The following is an 18,757-nucleotide window of genomic DNA, read 5'->3' on the forward strand; positions in this document are numbered from 1 at the left end:
TTGCTTAAGATACTGGAGTAAATCTTTAAGTATCTTAATCTCAAAATCTGTTTCATATCATTTTGAGAAAGAAGAAGAGTAGGCGGCCAGTACATTGCAAATAACTTTAGTGAACTATTAACAGAATATATTTACAAAATAATACATACAGGAGCAATCAGCATTGTACATCAGGACGCACAACTGCAAAACGCACTTTGACTACTAGAGTCTTCCTCGGGCAGCGTTGGAAAAATAGCTGAAGATTATTATTTGAATTCATCTGATTCTGATTATTTTATTATTGTAAAAAATCTGATTGTGGGGACATTCAAAACCATATCATTTCTATTATCTTTTGACACAGTAGACCTACACAATCAAAGTTCACCTTGGAATGATTACAAAACATTAAGGGTTAATTTCTTCAGCGCTGTACAGTCTTTCACTACTATAGCCATTTCCTAGTAGTGGATTTACAAACTCCCCTGACCCATGGTGCATCTCTTCCTCCAGGCAACATTGGTACTTGAGCCTGTTTTTATGTAGTCAGCAGGTGGCATCATTAGCCAGAGAATAAAAATGAAAACCAATACCCTTGAGTCTCTCAATGATATCATAGCAGGCTTCATTGGCATGATGTAGCTCAGTTGGTAGAGCATGGCGTTTGCAACGCCAGGGTTGTGGGTTCGTTTCCCATGGGGGGCATTATGAAAAATAAAAAATAAAAATAAATGTATGCACTCACTAACTGTAAGTCGCTCTGGATAAGAGCGTCTGCTAAATGACTAAAATGTAAAAGTAATGATTTCCCCTTTTTTAGTGGGTGGGGTGGGGTGGGGGAGTAAGGAGGTGTAAATCATCTGTTTTATATGAAGAGAAAAAACAATAACTACAGTGGAAGAGAGGATTGAGTCATGTAGTAGAGTATGGGAGCTGCTTGCAAGACATGATCAAACCATTTACACCAGAGATTCCCTTAATTTAGCCAGACTCTCTTACAGTTTGCCATTGAACACAGACTGTTGCCGACTAGAACAGCCCTGCTTTTCACTCTTGCATCCTCTTATTATACACCCATCTCCTTCCCATACACTTCACTAGCTAATCCAATCATATACTGTATGTCAACGGCAAAGGCTCTACTATTTATTCCACGCACAGGATACTTTTCTTTACGCATAAAATATATGCCTGGGGAGCATAACGTGGCCAATTCCATATTCAGTTTTTAAAATGTGTCTGGGACTCAACACTCCAGACTGATTTGGAAACCTCACTATGTTCCTGCTGCATGCCAGACATACTGTATGTAGAGCTGTCATAGTGAACCTCGAGGGCAAGGCACACAAATTCAGCCCTCTCAGAGCCTATTGAACAGTGATCTCTCTCTCAATAACCATAATAAATAAAGGAAGGAAGTGAAAACCTAAAGCTTGGCTGCCTGCCAGTGTATGCTAAATGTCGCTTTTGGCCTCAGTTGGACCGTTCCATTCCAAAACAACAGGAACCAATCCTCCACCTTCCCCTCAAAAAACAATCTGTATAAAACCCATACATGGCTGAGGGCTAGAGCATTCAGTTTGAGATGTTCAGAGAGTTTTCGGTAATGTGTGTACAGCTCAGCCTAATCCCGTCCTCAGGGTCAAATGTATGAGTTACCCTCTTGCTCTCACCCCCACCTTCAGCTCTCACACACACACATACATACACGCACACATAAGGGTTATGCCTTTAGACTGGTAGCCAAAAGCATTTCAACCACTTCTATCAACAACAAACACAGAAACACAGACAAACACACACACCTATGCCATTATCAATTTGCCTCTCTCCCTATAACATCTCAAACTTAACCAGTTCCACTCTGTGCCAAAATGTTTGATCCCATTAAGAACATTATATTACGGAGCATCTGAGATCACCCCAATCCTCAGAGAAAAATAGAGGAGCATAGAAATGTGTGTGTGTGCCAGTACCCCGCAGTGATTGCTTGATTATTTGCAGATGGGCAGTGGAAGGCTTGCAGCCAGGAGTGGAGGTTCCCCCTGGCATATGATTAAATCTGTGATTGCCTTACAATTTACAAGCCCCCAAAAATGTGCATTGAGAAGAGGATCCTCCTACTGTACTCAACACCACACTGTATAGACCTAACATGTTCTGTTTAGGGTATTTGTGCTATAACCAGTTTACCATGGGGTCAATAAGGAATAGCACACACACTTCAGATTAAGCAGTGTTCCCTCTCTCTCTTGCCACCACTGGAGTAAGGACCTTGCTTATGTCACGGATCCAGGGGGGTGCTGCTAACAGCAGGCACACTGCTTTCACTGTCTGCTCATTCATTCAGCGCTGCTGTATTTACCAATGGGCTAAATCCCTGCACATCCCCAGAGGCGATTGTTATGCGTGTACCAACTGTTCAAAGATAACTCTGCGGTTATGAGATCAATTAAAACCAGCTTAGGAGGTTGGAGAGGTCGAATTCATATGCCAGGGGAAGGGGGTTCCGCATCTATTCATTAAAACTCCCACAATAGGCCCCCCTAAGCCACTGCGCTCCACAATAGATAGACATAGCCGCACTACCAGCTTTTTACTGTCTAGTCGCTGTATCCTACTAAGCAGTACCACATTTAATTAAAGACACAGCCCTCTCTCTTTGTTGGCACAGACAGTCGGACAGGTAAAACCACAGAGAGCCCGAAGCAATGTGGGGTAGCCTAGACTATTTGACCAAAGGACTCAACAACAGCAACTGTGTAAGGAACACGAAGCAGATAACAATATCACAAATCTTATCAGGCATATTTTGCGTTGGCAAACCATGACCGTTATGTGTCCAAGACGCACATTTTGCGCATTTGCCAAAATGTCCCCAAAACATAACTTCAAGAATTACGTGTAATCTAGTAATACAACTAACAATGTCTTTGCGTGGTGAAGTCTCACCAATTTGTTACAATTTAGAAAAATAGTTTCCACGTTGAACTCATGAAGTCCCGAACAGTTGCCTCATAAAATATACCCAAAGTCTGGGCAGACTCGGCTACTGCTTTACACCACTGTGGGACTTTGCTTTTCGGTAGGCTTTTCGTCTTGGGGGGATGGATATATTAGGTGGATCAAATCTATTTTTTGAATGCTCCTTTAATCTTAAAGCGGCTGTCGGCCGATAATAACAAGAGTGCATAGAACTCATCCAGGAACTCACGAGCGCACTTACCAGAAATGCATCACCTCAAATAGCCTAGCCACGCATAGCCTACAGGATGCTGGACGGTCGGACCCGCTGTATTGATGCAGGAGATAAAGCACGATACCTCTGTAGGCTCCTATTTAATTGAAGTTGTTCACTGTATCCTAATCAATACACCGTGCTCAGGGCGATGATAGTGTCAATGTGTAGGCGACGTGCCAACGAGTTATGTTTGAATAAATTGGCAAGGTAATTATCTGATCATGCTTATGATGACATCAGCATCAACATAAGCAGAACAGGATATACAATGGCAACAAATGTTGATTAAACTCTTGGTCTCAAAATTTGATATCAATATTAGCTGTCCGGCCATGTCTATTTTTATTTTTCTAATGTTGCTGTCTCAGAAACTATCCAAAACGTATCTCGCTCTCAACTGTCAAGGATGCTATATGCATAGATAGACGATTTTTCCCTTACCTCTTTTGTTCCTCCTCCAGCGATTTGACTGCGTTTGACAGTTGCTGTACTCCATACAGTTCAACACGATTAAAGCCAATGAGAAAAGTCGAAACTGCATCTGGACGGCTGGTGTTCCGAGTCGAATAAGAAGTGCCAATGGTGTTTGGGATGAATTATCTGGTACGTGTCCTCCAGTTTCTTGAATGATTCCAATTTGTCACACATTAAACGAGCAGCGACAACATAGTATCTCACCACTGAATAATATCATTTTATGAAGTGCACGGATCCTTCATTCACAAGTGTCCCTTTGTGTGCTGTAAAAAGAAAGATATGGGTTATTGTGATAACAAATGTGACGAGATCAACATCTATCCAAACATGGGAAGAATACTTGATCTAAGGAGTTTCGGAGGGTAAGGCTACTGTATTTAAATACACTGCAACAATGAAACTTTATTCTGCCCACGTGTTAATTTACGCTACATTCTCGACAAAAGAGCTTGGCATGAAGTGAATGCATTACATTCTAACGTGGCTGTTGTGCCCCTCAAACAAGCAATAACCTTCCAATATAAGGAGCACAAGAAGCTGTGTTTAACAATGAACACAATGTGAAACATACCTGCATGTGACAGTCTAAATCCACTTCAGTACTTCTAAGTTCCTTCAGAAAGCCACAGTGGGTTTGGAGCATACAGCATCCCTCTTGTATGAAAAGTGATTCTGAAGAGAGGTCGGAGTGATCTCCCTTCTCCTTGAGACGCACGCGAGTTTTATTCCGATAATACCTGTTTCCCCGGTGAAAGCTTTCCACTAAAACAAACTTGTCTATACCATTCGGATGTCCCGTTTTACGTTGGGGTTTAAAGCAAAGGTTACAAAGCCAGTAGATTCTCCTCTAGATTGTCTGCATCTGCGCGTCGAGCTGAGATGAAGTGGTAGGCTACTACTGGTCCTGATGCTTGGGTTGCATTCTCATATAGTTGCTCCTGTCACGTGGAGATCTCTAGATCTGTGGGGCTGCTCAGAATTAGAAGCCCCTTGACCAGAGTGAAGTACTTTTTCTTATTATTTTAGATTATGAAGATGACATATGCTATTTAGCTGCCTAGGTCCTCACACTACACCGAGGCTCCCTCAAGGTCCTAGTGCATGAAACAAAACAATCGCAGACGTTTTGATTCTCGTGTGAAATTAGGCACAACACGTGACGTTTGAGTGGGATATTGTTGTAGGCTATCACCCCTAGTCTCGAAGTTGAATGACTCATATACTCTCTCCCAAACTAATATTACGGTACTTTACGTTTTTAAAAGTAGTTTTTCTATATGGGGTTTGGAAACGAGTTTGATTGGTCGTTCAATTATGAACAATTGACCAATGAGAAGAAGTCACTCAAAATGGGCCCATTAACCAACATGCGTGCACCTTTTCTATCACATTTAACACCAAAATGAAACTTATTCTCAACTGTAAATCTTGTCGGGAATAGTACCTGTATGGTTAAACTGTTATTTCCACTATATGACAAATAGGCCTATTCATGCCTCAGCTAGTGAATCGCAGTGCAAGTTATTCTCATTTTAGGATTTCGAAGGAAACTAAAATATAGTTGTATGGCCTTGATTCAGATGTATTGAATGGTCTAATTTCAATGGATAAATTGGGAAGACAACGATCATAACCATCATCAATGTTTTACCTTCATTATCGTTGCTATCATTCTCGTCATTTGCTCCCAAGAAACAAGAATGCATGCAACTTCAAAGATGCAAAGGCCTTACTCTGGGAGAATGTAAGGTGATTTGACAACTATTTGCTCCACTAGGTCCATCAGTGTTCACTGCCTGTTCTGGCAGAATTATGCTGTAAATGCTCTACCCCCTTTGACCACTAGGTGTGGCACTTAATCTTCTATTTATTCTAGGAAATTAGTTTGTTTCGGGCACTTATCAGGACACAATTGTCTGCCCCCAGACGGGAAGCAATATTATACACTCAAAATAAACGGAGACATTAAGAGGTAGAGTTTTAGGAAATTACTAAAGCCCAGGGGTTACAGATTGGTGTAATGCATATGTTATGCTCCATAGGTAGTCATGGTATAGAAAGCACACATCTATACCTTGGATGTATTCTTTTGAAAAGCCAGAGGTGAATTCAGTCTGACCTGTCAACAAGAAATTATAGAAAAAAGGACAGACGGTAAAAATATTTTTTTGTAATGAATGTTTTAATCACTACTAAAGCCTTATTGTAGTGAAAAATCTATTTTAAATTATTTGTATTTACAAATAACAAGCATGGGATTATATGAAAACGTTAAAATATAGCCATGGAACAGAGCACGATAAAAAATATTTTGTAGACAATGGAAGGAGGAGCAGTGTCATATAGGAATACCACCCCACAGAGAAAACCAGAGACCTTCTATGACATATTTAATTTTACACATTTTGTTGTCACACTGGTTTTATACAAGACACAGGAGAAAGAGGGAGAGCGTTCTAACCTCAAGCAATAAAAACACAATGCAAGTTTTCCATTTCATCACTGGGTCCGCTTGCAAACCTTTTGTGGTGGGAAAACCTCGGACAATATGTAAAAACAGAACCATGGAAGTTTCCCAGCCAAAACCGATAGTGACCTTTTGCCTGACTGTTTATTTCTTTATTCGAGTGTAGTGACAGACATTGTGGTCAAAGGGCTGTTTGCGGCAAGTCTGGTATTGGTCTGGACGTCCTACCAAAACAACACGGGAGAGTGCACTGGAAAGGTGAATATGATAATTAAGGGCTAGGATAACTTTTATTTTCATGATGCGTCATGGCGAAGGACCGGTAAACCAATCACTTTACCCCCCCCCCCCCCCCCCTGCTAGCCCGGTCCAAGGTGACGTCAGTGTTTGAATCGTCTGGCTCCGAGCCTTGAGTGCCATGGCAGCTGGAAGCACCTCTTCTTTTCTCTCCAGATGCAGCAGCCTATGAAAGTTTCAGCCTACCGAAGGACCACCAGTCACCTACCTGAAACCATCTGCCCTTCTAGAACAAGGTAAAGTTGAGAGGTAAAGGGAAAGAAAGTTACGTGAGAAAGACACAGGAGAAGCTGAAGGAAGAGTTGGTGAGAGAAGGGGGGAGCAGGAGGTGTAGAGAGCGAGAGGCACATTAAAATGATTGAGTCTGGCTAATGGAGGTTTATGAGTCCCTCATGTCCTCAGAGGGAATAATGACTGGCAGAGAATATGACCACTGTTAACTGTACATCACCTCTGTCTGCCCCCTCCTCTCACTTCCCCTCCTGTGTGACTGCCATGGTGAACCGGGCCACTAAAACACCATAAAACCCGATAGACTAAACACTCATTCATCATTACAGCGCATACATGAGCCGCATCACCCAAAACAGTATTAACTGTCCCACTCAGTGACTCAATGCGCACATTAAAACTTCCAAGTATTACCAATGCAAAAAAAGTCAGACCACTTAAGCCTCAACCGCCATTTGTAATGTCCAGAAATAAAGCAATCATTGGTGAAAATGGTTTTTGCACATCTTTTATTGGGATCACTGATGACTTGAACCAAGAGCAAAAAAATTAATCCTCTGCTCCTTGAGGGACAAGCAGAAAAAACAGGATGATGCTGCTGGATGGGAATGCTGTGTAGAAACCGGAATAAAAACATTATCTGTGGTGTCTCGCTAAAAGCCAGTCTCTTGACCTGCCCAGTTGGGTGTCTGGAGAAAAAAAATGCGAGAGAAAAGGGAGGAGAGGTTAGACTATCAGTTGACAGACATACAGTATTTTGTTTCTGGGCTTTAATGAATTCTGTGTCCACATTACAAATTAATTATGTGATGAATTAGAAACATAGAAATCCCCATGAGTGCATGTAGTTGTACACTTGAAGTTGACTTAAATATGAGCAAGTGTGTGTCCGCCCGTGTGTGTGTGTACGCATGCACCCCCAACATCCCATCCAGATGGCAGGCAGTAAATGTATTAGATGTGATTGGTAGCCCTGAGGACAGGATGATGTAATGACACTGTTGTTTGCAGCCTCTTTTGTCTAATTACAGAAATTCCTTAATGAGGGCCTCTGCTTTTACTGAACAGAGTTATAGCGGCTCTCTTCCTGCAGATATTCAAACAATAGGGAGGTGGTAACTGAACACATCAAAAGATACCTACTCAGAACTGGACAGTTAAAAGGGGGACATTTAAAGCGCACATGGCACCGTTGTGATTATTATTATTTTTTTATGGCGTGGGGAGAGGGTTGGGCTCAGGGATGTGTGTGATCATTGAGGATTGCCTTTGTGGAATAGTCTTACATACACAGTCAAGATCAAAACAGACTGAAATTTGGACCACAAGCCAAACATCTGTGGGGACCTGTACTAAGTGCAGGGAACTCCGTCGTTTGAGTAATGTTCAGTGAGGCTAGTGTGAGAATCCACCTTATTTGCGCAGGGGTTACTGAGTCACAGGGCACAGGCCCTGTTTTACGGCGGCGTTGACATCTACCTTGTCATTAGGCCTATGAAGATCAATGGGATGATGAAAGCACCAGCTAGCTCCGTTAAAACGTGCTCTTACTGGCCGATTCCGTGTCAAGAGGAGCTTTTTGTTGAAGCTGGTTCATCGACATTCTTCTAGCCCTGTTCTCTCTGAGCTGATCTTTTCGAGAGGGCTTTGAACTGTGTCAACCACGTAAGAGACGCAGTCAGTTGGAAAAGGGAATAGGTAGTCTTTGACAAGGTGTGGGAGGGTGGGTAGTGGTGTGACAACTCACTTACCTCGTTCCTGCTGGCGTGGGCCATCTTCTTCTCGATGTTCATGGCCAGCATCTGGCTCCTGAAGGACAGGCTCTTTGTCTTCTCAATCACCTGCTGGTACGGCGACACAGCGTTGTTCCCCATCACCACGTGACCCTGGATAAGAACAGGACAGGGTGAGGGGCGCACAGTTAGGCCTAATCACACAGCGGGGAGAACCAATCACATCAGGTCTCACAGACACACCACCGTTTCGCCAACCGCCAGCCTCTCGGGACACATTTATGCAAATCTCAGTGCACATCTAAGTAATTCTATGTCATTCCAGGCAGAGTGGCTAGGGTATGATTTGCTGATTACAGAGAACTCTGCGCCGTGATGGGTACGCCAAAACACGCAAGACCCAATATGGAGCTGTACCAGAGGAGAACAAGGACTTAAAAGGGTACGGTATTGTGGTTGCTTACTTCATACTGTGTTGTATACCCTCCTATTATGATAATGGAAGACAAATCCCATGCATTGGTATTCTCGTCTCAGTCATTCTACAGTTATGTCCTTATATTGCATCTAGAGGTACACCGGAGAATAAGCTCCACGATTAGGAAAGAGTTGAAAAAAAAACGTCTGACTAATCAATTGCATGGGAGCTGAGGTCATTGATTAACGAGGCAGACAGACAGGGCGTCAGTCTTACCAGTTTGGAGTCTATCTTGGCATCCAGCCTGGCGTTGCGGATAAGGTTGACGATCCATCTCTCTGCCTCCTCGGGCGTCATGTTCAGCTTGTCTGCCAGCATGCTGAGGAGAAACATATAGTATATAGTTCATATACACACATCACATTAATCAATTGGGGCGTGGGAAGGTGTACCCCTCTCTGTCCAATGAGATCATTTCTGGGCAATATTTGTCCATTCAGGGGACCCTTTTTGGGCCCTTTTGCCCAGGGGTAAAAGTTCAGTATAGCCTCTAATGTACTGAAGCAGACAGCAGAAAAGACCACTCATCCACTCATGGAAAAAAGCCAAGATTATACACAGTGTACAAAACATGCTCTTTCCATGACAGACTGACCAGGTGAAAGCTATGATCTCTTATTGAAGTCACTTGTTAAATCCACTTCAATCAATGTAGATGAAGGGGAGGAGACATGTTAACCTCTTAAGTATCCGACCCTTTTTGTCAATTTTCGCCTAAAATGACATACCCAAATCTAACTGCCTGTAGCTCAGGACTTGAAGCAAGGATATGCATATTCTTGATACCATTTTAAAGGAAACACTTTGAAGTTTGTGGAAATGTGAAATTGATGTAGGAGAATATCACACATTAGATCTGGCAAAAAAGAATTCAAACAAAAAAAACATGCGTTTTCTATTTTTGTTTAATCATCTTTGAAATGCAAGAGAAAGGCCACAATATAATATTGCAGTTTAGGCGCAATTTAGATTTTGGCCACTAGATGGCAGCAGTGTGTACAACGTTTCAGATTGATCCAGTGAAGCATTGCAATACTGGACTATTTTGTATCAAATCTGCCCAAATGTGCCGAATTGGTCAATTGATACATTTTCAAGTACATAACTATAGAGAACATACAAAAATGATATGGTAATACAAAATGTAAGTTTACACATTCCCAGGAATGTCATACATGATGGATCATTAGCTTATACACTAACTTTCACACATCTAGATGGCCGGGCGGGGTGGGTGTGGAGCCAGAGACAGCAGGGGTTCAAACTGTAAAACCCAGTTCCCACATTTGAATATAAAAATGGATTTTATCAAACAAAACTATGCTACATTTTTATCTCTGGGACCCTTAGGATGACAAATCAGAGCAAGATTACTGCATGTAAGTACATCATTTACCTTCAGAGGTGAATGTATCAAACCAGTTGCCGTGATATGTTTTTTTGTTGTTGTTGTGCACTCTCCTCAAACAATAGCATGGTATTTTGTCACTGTAATAGCTACTGTAAATTGGACAGTGCAGTTAGATTAACAAGCATGTAAGCTTTCTGCCCATACAAGACATGTCTATGTCCTGGAAAGTTTGCGGTTACTTACAACAGTCATGCTAATCACATTAGCGCACGTTAGCTCAACCGTCCCGTATACAGGACACCGATCCCATAGAGGTTAAAGAAGGATTTTTAATGGTAGCAGGTGCCAGGCGCACCAGTTTGAGGATGTCAAGTACTGCAACGCTGCTGGGTTTTTCACGCTCAACAGTTTCCCATGTGCATCAAGAATGGTCCACCATCCAAAGGACATCCAGCCAACTTGACAACTGTGGGAAGCATTGGAGTCAACATGTGCCAGCATCCCTGTGGAACGGTTTCGACACCTTGTAGAGTCCATGCCCCGACGGATTGAGGCTGTTGAGGGCAAAAAGGGGGTGCAAACGTATATTAGGAAAGTGTTCCTAATGTTTTGTACACTTAGTGTATATGACAATCCTTTTCAGTGGTGGTCTGATGCCATACCTCTACATTTGCGACACTACTCAATATGATGAATGGTCTGCATTAGGACTGTAACAAAGCTAATAACAGGACAATGTTAATACATTACCAAGTCATACACATTCTTAGCCTAAAAGTAAAATACAATGACATGTCAAAGCAACCCGATCAGGGGAACATGTCAAATGGTCTTACATGAACAAGAACAGAAGATTTAGTGACTCCCCAGGCTAACTCAATTAGTAGTCAGTGAGAATCCCGGTTTCTCTCCCCAGCCAGTCACTTTACTCTTTGATGTCCTCTCCTGGACACACACTTACGTTCTCAACACCTGGCCCAGATCCTGCCGTGACAGAGCGGGACCTGCTACTGTCCCCAAATGAAAGCCAGGTTGCTGCCGGGGTGCTCTTTGATAGAGCGGTAGGACATGGATGTGTCACCGAGGGAGAGAGGGAGGTGGGGGGCGGCTGGCGCTCTTTGATTCAAAGCCTTTTCCAGTGCAGCTGGCCTCCCTTGCGGCTTTGAAAAAATCTAAACCCCCTTAATACTACTACCACCATCTAGACCCCCTTTTCCCCGCCCCCCCACGTTTCCTGCTGATCTCCCATTTCATATTAGGGGTCTATAAATATACCCATCTCCTCTTCCACCACTGCAAGTAGTACAGCTAGTTAATTCTCATCCCACAGCACAGACACCTAACACACACACCTCAAATACACTCCACTTTGAACAAACCTCATTAATACACTCGTTCGCCAACATAGATACTAGTGTGTGTGTGTGTGTTTTTGTGTGGGACCATGGGGTTATGAGGCCTGTATGAAAACAGTGCACCCCACTAATTATCATTTCCTGGTACATTAATCATGTTTCTTCTCCCCCACGGGGATCGGAGACACAGACCTGTGAGTAAGCCAGACCCTCGCCACCCCAAACCATCGCACACGCTATGGGATCAGACCCAGCCCACAATAGTCGCCAATACCAGCAGGCCCATTTCAACTGTCACTTCCCAAACGCTGACTTCTTTAAGACTTTCTCCCTCGTAAATGCCCATTTGGAAATAACCTCATTTGGGATAATGTTTGCCTTACCTCAAGGCACCGACAGCAAAAACACATTCTCGCCACTCTCTTGACCCAGCTTGTCGTCTTTTTTGAAAAACGTAGCAAAACCACGTACGGAGGGGGTTGAAATTACATCAGTGTCTGGAAGGGGCATTAAAAAGAACCCAACAAATAATAAACAGCATTACCTCAGCATAAAGGAGGCACTGCCTCGGGGCATTCCAAGTAACAGAGCGTGATGATCCATCACCACTTTCACCACAGAAGTGATGGAGGTGGATACCAGAAGAGAAAAACACCAGTTATGGATTGATTAATGTTGAATCCCCACGGGCTGGAGGAGTGGAGGGGTGGAGAGGGACACAGAGGGGGCCGATCAACCTGTCACTCACACCCAAATGACTAAATTCTGCCCCCACATGCCTCAGGCCGGACAGCCGATTACAGCAAAATGCTGTGGAAAACGAAATTGCTCTTATGGCTCACTAACGAGCACGAAAACTGTCAGCTGTCTGCTCACGTGAGTTTAGGTCGTGATGGCTAACATGTGTCTGCCATCCAGGAGTGACACAATCAACACTAAGGAGACCCACGGGGCGCGACAGTTGGGGCAAAATGACTTGGAGCAGAGCACTCGGTGGTGTAGGTCTATAACGAATGTTCATGAAGCGTAAATTTGGCATTGATGGATGATTACAGCTCTTTTCACAGCCAAAGCCAATTCATTAAAACATCAGACAATCTGTGTTTAACAAAGTCTAACGGTAGTAGGCGTTATCCAACTTTTCATTCCCTTGCTCAGCAAAACTAAAGACAGTACAAAATAGTAAATATTGTCAAGAAACGGTGTAGGTGGATAAACCATTTTTAGTGTCTGAACACCCTAGTCCTGACACTTCAGTAAGCTTGCTACAATTTAATTAACTGATCCACGGCAAACAAACTGTTCCGTTTCAAAATGTAACCCCAGAGATTTGTGATTGCTGCAGAGGGGTACGGATAGTGTGTTTGTTTGGCGATTCGATCAAGTGGAGGGCACGTCAGTCAATCCAGACTCAGATCCGAGATCAAAACAAACATGATCCCGTTTCCTCACAGGAAGTTCACCTCGGCCCTAACCCCCTCCAGAATGTGATCTCCCCAGCATACCACAGTAACGTGCAGTGCCCTTGCCTGCACCCAGGATGACTTCAGGGGTAACAACCTACTCTAATGTAATTCATAAAGGGAAATCTGGCAATGCTTTCCTGGGGAAGAGCATTCATGTATCATATTTTACAAAGGACTTTGCTTGATCTCCTTTATAGACCAGGTCTTAACTTTTATCTTAACCTGGAACTTCGGAAGATGGGGAAGGGGATATGAATGGAAGGGGAAGAAAATAGTGAGGGGGCAGGGGAAGTTGACCTACAAGCTCAACTATTGACATATCCCTTGGCCCTTAAGCCAACTAGACAGCCTTCCTGACTGGTTTTGTTTTACACAGCCATAGCCCTGTTCCTTGAGGGAGGGGGGGGGGGGGGGGAGTTACTTTAATTCTGACCCCTTACTTACTCTGGCTCCTTAGCGTTCAATTTCAGGCTGGGGGATGGACTCCTGCGAGTCTCTCAACTACCCTCACACTTGGGGAGAGAGGTCAGGCGTGTGGGGGGCAGGATAACTGTGTTAGAGAGGGAAAACTCCCATAGAAGTGCCCCCCTTCTTAAAGTGGTCGGGCTCAGACGAATGCATTGTTAAACACTACCATATGATAACATTAAGAGATTCCGAGCCATTTGGAACGACCCCCGATTTTTCGGCTTGTTGGGGTATAATAGATTTTTCAAGACAAACCGAAAATGACCGTGTGGTCTTTCTAATGACTCAATTGTGAAGTGGAAAGATCTTCCATTTTACATCCAAGTACACAACAACACTATTCCAACTATCAGAGAACTTAAGTGTTCGGGAAAAAAAAAATGTGGTGATGGGAAAAGACGTCCAACTACCTTGCCATGTGCCACATTTCAGTGTTGGCTGACAGGCTCTGTCTTATGAACGTACTGACAAAGTCACTGGACAGTGTACCATCTGAGGTCAAGGTAAGAAATATGACTGGCTATCAACATTCAAAGAATGTCAAATATGGTAATATTACGTTTGTGAATCTACAAAAAGGAAAACAAAATTGAAATAACATAAGTCCAGACAAAAAGATATGTGGATGCAATTACGAGTGTAAGCTCAAATCGTGGGGTCACATTTTCACCGTCTCCTTTTTTACATTAGCCTTTCTGCATAAAGTAACTCAATTACCCGCACTTCTGGTCTACTTTCGTCCCACGCCGTGGGCAAAAAGCAAGCTAAATATCTGTGAAACCTTCATTGCCAACAGCTGTAAAAATGTCCTCATTAAAAAAAACAGGCATCAGATTCATTTGAGTCCATGCTTGGATGCAGAGGGCTTCTGGGTAGCAGACTAATGACATGGAATTTGAGCGTTTGTCAAAAATAGACGTGTTCTGTCCAACGTCATCGCAACGGCTTTAAATAAACACGGAAATCCCTGACACTGCCGTGCGCTGCTGTATGTGTACCTTTCCTTTACAATCTCAGCTAACAAAGACCTACAAACACAGGAGAAAAATTTTGAAACATCACAATTCAACTTCCTACTGTTACCACTAACCTTTGTGGTCTTTAACAAGTAAATGTATCCAATTGCAGCAAGTCTGCCAAAAAAAGATCCGGGACTCCTAATCAATTCCAGACAATCTGCAACTGGAGATTTCGACAGAGCCCTATCGTGTTCCATGGATCAACCTTGACTACAGACCTCCACAGCTCTGTATAACAGGCAGTGTAATAATTTCTCTGTCAAAAGTTATAATTCATTTACCCTTTCCATTCAACGTCCATGACAGCATATTCCAAATATTCCATTCAAAGTTTGAGTATAACCATTTTTGCCTTACTACAGTACAGTTAATATGATGTCTTTCTAAATGCATTTCCACAAGTCCAAGTGTTCATTGTACAGTAAAAGCAGTGAGGTAAAAAAAAAAAAAAAAGGTAGTATATCACCCATTATATTAGACTAGAGTGAAGAGTGAGCGAAGTCCACAGCAAAATGAGGTCTAATGGTAGACTGGGCACTAGATGCGCCTAATCTGTATAGCTATACATTTGTTATTTTCTAGAATTGATGCACAAGAGGCAGCCAAATCCTTCTTAATTGTGGACCATTACCTTTTTTCCCCCCTAATGCTCAACATAATTAGCATTGACTAAATGTATTGGTTTTGGTGAATATCCAAGGTAAATGTATTGTAGTGGATGTAACAAGGCTTGGGAAAGAAAGAGGAGGGAAAAGGAGAACTTCAGAACCCTCTGAACCCCAGCCACCCTGACCCAGGACGACTCAGAGGTGGAGCTACGCTGTTCCGCTCTCCCCTGCAGCAGCAGCTGGCAAAATCTAAAGCCATCAAAGCCCATCTAAACCCTGACCTCTCCCTGAGAGAAACCTGTCCCTGGTTTGGTCTCTCACTCAGGTGGTCTTTAAAGTTTAGTGAGCAGAACAACCAGGAAGCAGTTAAAGCTCCCATTGCCTAATCCCTAAGATGTGTATGTGGAGATGTGAGTCTATTTGACTGGGGAAGGGGGCAATAAATGCTTATCTGTGGGGGGCATTCCTGTAATCACTGCACATATCCACCCTCTTCCTGCAGCTGGTCTGCTTAGCAAGCTCATTGGCTGGTGACAGATTGTCATGTCCTTCCTGTGTACGTCTTTAGCTAGTCTGAGCTGGCCACTGTAGTGCATGGTGCACATCTTAGCATTTGGACAGTGAGGGTGAACAGCGGTCTAGCAAAGACTGATCTCTTGCAATGTTCACCATCCTTAAGTCCTGCAGCACCTTTCCTTCCTGTCAGTTCCCCAACTGGTGCTTTACATCACTCCCTTGCTCTCACCTGATGCTGATGCACTGGTGGATCCTGCAGAAAGTCTCAAAGATGAACAGACGGGCATTCTCAATGAAGTCCTCCAGGCAAGCCACCAGGAAGAAGTCATTCACAAGCACCTGGAAGAGATGGAGGGAAATAAAAGTTAAGTAACAGTAATACAAATATTATAGTGACTATTTGTATCCGTGTATGCATTTCTATAAAAGACCACCGCAGGGTTTCAGGAAAGTAAAGCAGTTAATGAGAGTTGAGCTTTTTCGTAAACTCATTACTGCAATCAAGATTGGGTTCTCTGACTGAATGGCCCTGGAGAACCATAAAAGTACAGCAGTAACAGGTTTCCCCCTTGCAGTCCTTATTTGGGATTGAAGTCCTGATTCAATTGTGGGAAAACCCAATTCACTGTCAAATTAAAATGGAGCAGAAAAAAAAAAAAATCTATACATGAAGAGTAAAGGGGGGTGGGGGTCTTGCTCTAGCCACATTTAAGTTACCGAACGATTTACTTTGGCAAAAGCCTTAAAGGAGAAACCCCCATCTGCAAAAAGTAATCCCAGGCCACTCGGGGTGCTCCAAAATCGACCACAAATCTTTGAATTCCGCTGCCTCCACATGAAACGGGAGGCAAGAATGGAGCCAGCCACTGACCACAGTGGCTGTGACTTATCACCGTTCATCTGTGCCCAGTGGTGCAGGGTAAATTGTGCCACGCGGGAGCAACCAATTTACACGCCACCACACTCTCAGGGGTTCTACAGCCACCATAGGGGCAAGAACACCCTCTGCCCAATGTTAGAACACATGGGCTAGGGGCTTTCTAGCTACACTGACAGATGGGCTACAGCAAAATTGAAAAGTCGCCATAAAATAGCACTAAGACAGTTGTACTTTAAGTGTTCATGACCCCATTTTGCACTCAAACGTTGCATCAAAACGCTTACATTCCTTTGTGGTTATTACGGCGTTCCTACTATCTTGACTCCTAGTTCACATCACAGACCTCGGTCTTCAAAAGTACTCCAAGAACTCACAACTTTGTTGGCTTAAAGCTTAGAGAGCTGTTTTCTCCCTCCATTTCTGCTTGAAGAAATCCCAATTACATGGCGCTATCAGGCAACACCACATTTCAGCTATGACAATGCTTATCTAGGCATGATCAACTTTGAACAGCTAAGTGCCCTAATCACTGTCATCTGGGATTCGGCCCAAGATCCTCAAACAAGTTTTGAAAGGGCTTGAAGTGGCCTTTTATGCACAATCTGATGAGCTAAACTTGAGGTAGGTGTTTTCCCCCGCTTTCTTCAACATGCAAAAGTCGCCAACATCTGACAGCGATTCCAGCTGGGGGGAAAAAACCCTGAAAGGAGAAAAATAACAGGCGCTTACTTCCATGACAGGGGGTGCATTCACATAAGACTGGACTCCCCACTTCACCTTCCAAATCAATTGCCACTCACTGTTGTGAAGGTTGCAGTGAAGACAGGGAAGTTGGAAAACAATACAGATATCTGACTATTACAGCAATCAGTAAATAGGTGGGTATCACCCAGAGTAATGTAGTGCCTTTGTTCTCTCCTCCATGACTCCAAAACGATTCATTACACATGCTCATCAAGACGAAGGCCCCATCCACCAAGGAATATATTTTTACCTCTCAACCATCACTCCACAAAATATCATTTAACCCTTGACTGATGTTCTTTTTCGTGGCGTGCGTCTCAGTCTGCAAAACCCCCCTGCCTTTATTGCTTTCAAATGACACCATTTTGTGAAAATGTTTGCAGACCCATCACACTTAATGCACTTAAGGTGCAGCAGCGCAACTGTTGCACAGCCACCCACCTCGACAGACAGGCAGTCCTGCGTGTGAACGGAGCACGCTCTGATTAACCCTTTGGTGTGTACAATCACATATTTGTGATAATTGTTGAGTGGTTCCTGCAGCGTACCATCGCAAAAATGTGATTGGAACAGTAGCAACAGAACGTATGATGCAACAAACACGCCTAAACAGCATCGTTGTCTGAAAAGCATCTAAACAATGTTTTGTACTGGTGGGAAATAAAGGGTTTTCACAACTTTATTCCTCAATTTCACTTTTTATTGTAAAAGATAAATGCTAATTCATCATCATCCAAACATCACACATCCACAGCCAAACTCATTCCATAAACCAGTCTAAATAACAGGTTGCGCTGGCAAAAAACAAAACATAAGTTAGCGACCTAACAGCTAGAGTTGTTTAAAAATGTACCACATTTCTGGTGAGCACAAGGGAGAAAAGTAATAGTTTAGAAACGAGATGCGTGTCAGCTAAGCGAACAGCAGCTAAACTCTTTGATGGCAGCCAGTTTGTTTATGTTGGACAAGCGAAAACTCCCTAATCCCATTCACTATAAGATGCAAATAAACAAAGTCAAAGCCAAAGATGGCTGCGCCCATTACATGAAAAATATTAACTTAGTTTGGCCACTTCTCAGCATATTACAAATCTTCGATGTACTTGTTAGTGTATACAAGAACCGGAGCACATGACTTGACAAGTCGTTTACCGTTTTTGACAAATCAAAGCAAATAGATCACCCCAAATACAAGCCTGCTGCCTAGCCTAGCCGTAGTGTGAAAGCTAAACAGGGATGAAACCCTTTTTTTTTTTGGGGGGGGGGGGGGGGTTCATTTCATTTGTGGGGGATTTTCAAGTCCATGGGGGGTAGAAATGGGGGAAAGTATTGTGGGGGGATTTCTCAATAAACGGGGGGCAAACACAGAAGTTTATACGCTAAATAAAAATAAACCCCCTGGAAAGGGGGATCTGAGCTGGCAACCCTGAGGTACCATAGTTACA

General features: G+C 43.2%; 2 protein-coding genes across 5 annotated transcripts in view; both read right to left on the bottom strand.

The window, feature by feature from the left end:
• Positions 1–3,767, bottom strand: part of LOC311140757 (R-spondin-2-like) — a gene marked incomplete at both ends in the record, with an annotated part of 80,971 nt that extends 77,204 nt beyond the window's left edge. For 3 of the 4 annotated variants that reach the window (XM_084175974.1, XM_084175973.1, XM_084175972.1), the window contains one exon: positions 3,665–3,764. In XM_084175974.1, the coding sequence (XP_084032100.1) occupies positions 3,665–3,764 (100 nt within the window). Of the gene's footprint in view, positions 1–3,664 lie in introns of all 4 variants that reach the window. The other variant, XM_084175975.1, reaches the window with a different exon arrangement.
• Positions 3,768–7,187: 3,420 nt separating this feature from the next.
• The window catches only part of LOC311140709 (eukaryotic translation initiation factor 3 subunit E), a 46,296-nt gene continuing 34,726 nt past the window's right edge, over positions 7,188–18,757 (bottom strand). Inside the window, exons 10-13 of the mRNA XM_084175893.1 lie at positions 15,919–16,028; positions 9,123–9,225; positions 8,447–8,581; positions 7,188–7,384 (exon numbers count right to left, since the gene is read on the bottom strand). Of these exons, the coding sequence (XP_084032019.1) occupies positions 7,349–7,384; positions 8,447–8,581; positions 9,123–9,225; positions 15,919–16,028 (384 nt within the window). The 3' untranslated portion in view covers positions 7,188–7,348. The remainder of the gene's footprint in view (positions 7,385–8,446; positions 8,582–9,122; positions 9,226–15,918; positions 16,029–18,757) is intronic.

Source organism: Coregonus lavaretus (genome assembly GCF_964263955.1).
Source record: "Coregonus lavaretus genome assembly, chromosome: 13".
Classification (NCBI taxonomy): domain Eukaryota; kingdom Metazoa; phylum Chordata; class Actinopteri; order Salmoniformes; family Salmonidae; genus Coregonus; species Coregonus lavaretus.